At 39.5% G+C, this 2,795-nt stretch overlaps 1 protein-coding gene across 1 annotated transcript; it reads left to right on the forward strand.

Moving 5' to 3' along the window:
* The first annotated feature begins 461 nt into the window (after nt 1-461).
* LOC149683427 (zinc finger protein 618-like) lies at nt 462-2,795 on the forward strand. The gene is made up of 4 exons (XM_089871191.1): nt 462-887; nt 1,026-1,736; nt 2,150-2,401; nt 2,466-2,795. The coding sequence occupies exons 1-4, from the start codon at nt 462-464 to the stop codon at nt 2,793-2,795; spliced, it is 1,719 nt and encodes a 572-aa protein (XP_089727317.1).

A 2,795-nucleotide genomic window follows, 5' to 3' on the forward strand; every position in this document is an offset into this window, starting at 1 on the left:
CGGGAGGGAGTGGAAATATTTTTAAAACTTATAAGGAAGTCGGTTGGGACTGGATTATTGTAGGATTCAGGTGGCTTTGGCTGGTGTTGGCGTTTATAGTATCCAATTGGAGTTGGTGGCATTGAGAGCCAGACTTATTTTATTCAACCGGAGTTGGGTGGCATTAGTACGTTATACTCCCGTGGGAGTGAACCCGCTAGAATCTGAAGTAAATTTTTCCTCTTGAATATCCCGCGCGTTTTTTGGCGCAAGCGCGATGCATGGAGTTCATCCCCACGCAGACGCACGTGACGGTCGCGGCTGCAGCCCTCCAGGAGTCAGGGCCCTCGTGACACGAGAGAAACCGAAACTAAAACTTTTTGTTTTTTTAAGTCGAAAATTTTTCTACCGCCTACGGGGTTCGATAATTTCGATTCTTAGAATTTCTTACTTAAAAGACGACAAATTTCGTTAAACTGCTAATGGCGAAAAAAACTAATAAATCGGGATTATTTATACCAAATTTAACATCGACGGAAGACGGCGAAGAATCGAACGTTTGTAGTAAAAACTCACAAGTCTCAGACTCGGAGACAGTTTGTTCACCAATATGTACTTCGAGTTCCAATACGGTCCCATCAAAAGAAGAAGTTCAAAAACTTGTATGTGACAAAAGTTCAAAAATCACCCGCGTACTAGTTCAGTCAAAGAGCCAGATATGGAACCATTTCCAAAAAATTCATTTGGACGGTAAAAAGAGCGACTTTGCCGTGTGCAATAATTGTGATACTGTTCTTAGTCATAAGCCAAATCAAGGAACAAACAGCATGAGATACCACAAATGCACCGAAAAATATACGGCAGCTCCGTCTCCTACACGATCTAAAGATGGATTTTCACAAATGAAGGTGAGTATTGAGTAATTCTATATGAAACCTCTGTTATGCAAACACTAACTGAAACTGGGAATGGCAAGGGCCTGAGGGAGTTGTTAATAAAAGAAAGTGGGTGTCTGTTAACCATTCGGACTCACATTTACTTAATAGATAAAAACTTATTGTGATATACCGTCAAATGAAAAAAAGAAGTTCGTCGACACTGTCGTAGAGTATTGTGCCCTTGACGTAAGACCATTCAAATGTTTAGTCGGTGATGGATTCTCAAGAATAGCCCAGTCCTTAGTTCAAATAGGGTCGAAATACGGAAACGTGCCAGTTCACACCATCATACCTAATCCTACAACTGTCAGCCGAAGACTTGATCAAGTGGTTACAAACACCAAAGTCGAAGTGATATCTGTGATTACAAAGGCAAAATATCTGGCCATTACTACTGACCATTGGTTATCAGATGAAACAAAGCAATCTTATATGTCTGTAACAAGCCATTTTTTGGATGATAACTTTGAGTTGCACTCGAAAACATTAGCTTCTCGGCCAATGGACGAAAAGAAAGATGGAGAGAACGTAGCGAATAAGATGAGTGAAATTTTGAAAGAATTCAGAATTTCTTCCGAAATGGACATTTCATACGTAACTGATGGTGCTCCCAATATGAGTAAAGCCTTCCCAAGTCGACTGTGGTGTGCTTCTCATCAGGTTAATGTAAAACTTGGTCACGTTTTTGAAAAACCCCTTGGAGGAAGACCAGCGACTCCTCAAGAAGTTGCGAACATTTTTACCATTTGCAAAGAACTTGTGGCTTATTTTAAACGAATTGGTTTACAAAAAGAGTTGACCTTTACACTAAAACAAGACGTAATCACAAGGTGGAGCTCTAAACTAATCATGTTGGAATCAGTGGAAAAGTCAAAGAAGAAATAGTAGATATATTACGGAGGAGACAAGAACAGCATGAGGTAGCCAAGCAGAGACAGGCAGCGAGTCAACACCTTTATGCTTTGGAAGAGGCGCAACCTCTAATCAAAGAACTTTTACAGTTGCTTGGTCCGTTTAGAAATGCAATAACATTACTTTCGGCGGAGAAAGAACCAACTCTGCATCTTTTCCTTCCTTGTCGTGAAACTCTACTTAAACACTGTATTCCAAAAGAAAACGATTCTGCTTCTATTAAAAAGGTACACTAAAATTAATACACAATCAGAAGCGCTTTATGTAGTATACTATTATGTGATTCCTTAATTTATAATTTTCGTATCTTATTCCTTCAGTGTAAAGAAATGCTTATTACTGAGATGAAAGAGTTAGAAGTACATCGTTTTCATAAGATTGCAGTAGCTCTAAATCCAAGAACAAAGAGTATGGCTTGCCTCTCAGCGAAAGAAAAAGAACACGTGACGTCATGGATTAGAGATATGGTGAAGGAATTTGTTACTAACAAGCCAAATCTTGAAAAATCTACATCGACTGGGCTCACTGAAGAAATGAACACTCCAGCAAAACGACCACACTTGGATAAATCGGTATGAGTCATCGAGGCTGTAATAAGCCACTAAGTGTAATAATAATCGTACGGGTTGTTTCTAGTTCACCGAGAGTTTATTCGAAGCCTACGATGAGGAAGAGGAAACTTTGGCACCTAGGGAAATAGATGAACTTACATCGTATCTGTCGGAACCATTCCCTGATAAAAATATTCCTCTTTTGAATTGGTGGCGCCAAAACCAGAGTCGCTATCCATCGTTGGCCCAAGTGGCCAAAAAAATCTTCTGTATCCCAGCATCTAGTGCTGCTAGTGAAAGGGTCTTCAGCAAATCTGGTCAAATTCTAAGCGCAAGAAGATTAAATCTTAAACCCAAAAACGTCGACCGTCTAATTTTTTTAAATTCGAATTTAAAGCGTAAAAACGATAATTAG

The sequence above is a fragment of the Phalangium opilio genome, unplaced genomic scaffold, assembly GCF_054372755.1.
Source record: "Phalangium opilio isolate 3A_F unplaced genomic scaffold, DU_Popi_V2 ptg000037l_1, whole genome shotgun sequence".
In the NCBI taxonomy this organism is placed as follows: domain Eukaryota; kingdom Metazoa; phylum Arthropoda; class Arachnida; order Opiliones; family Phalangiidae; genus Phalangium; species Phalangium opilio.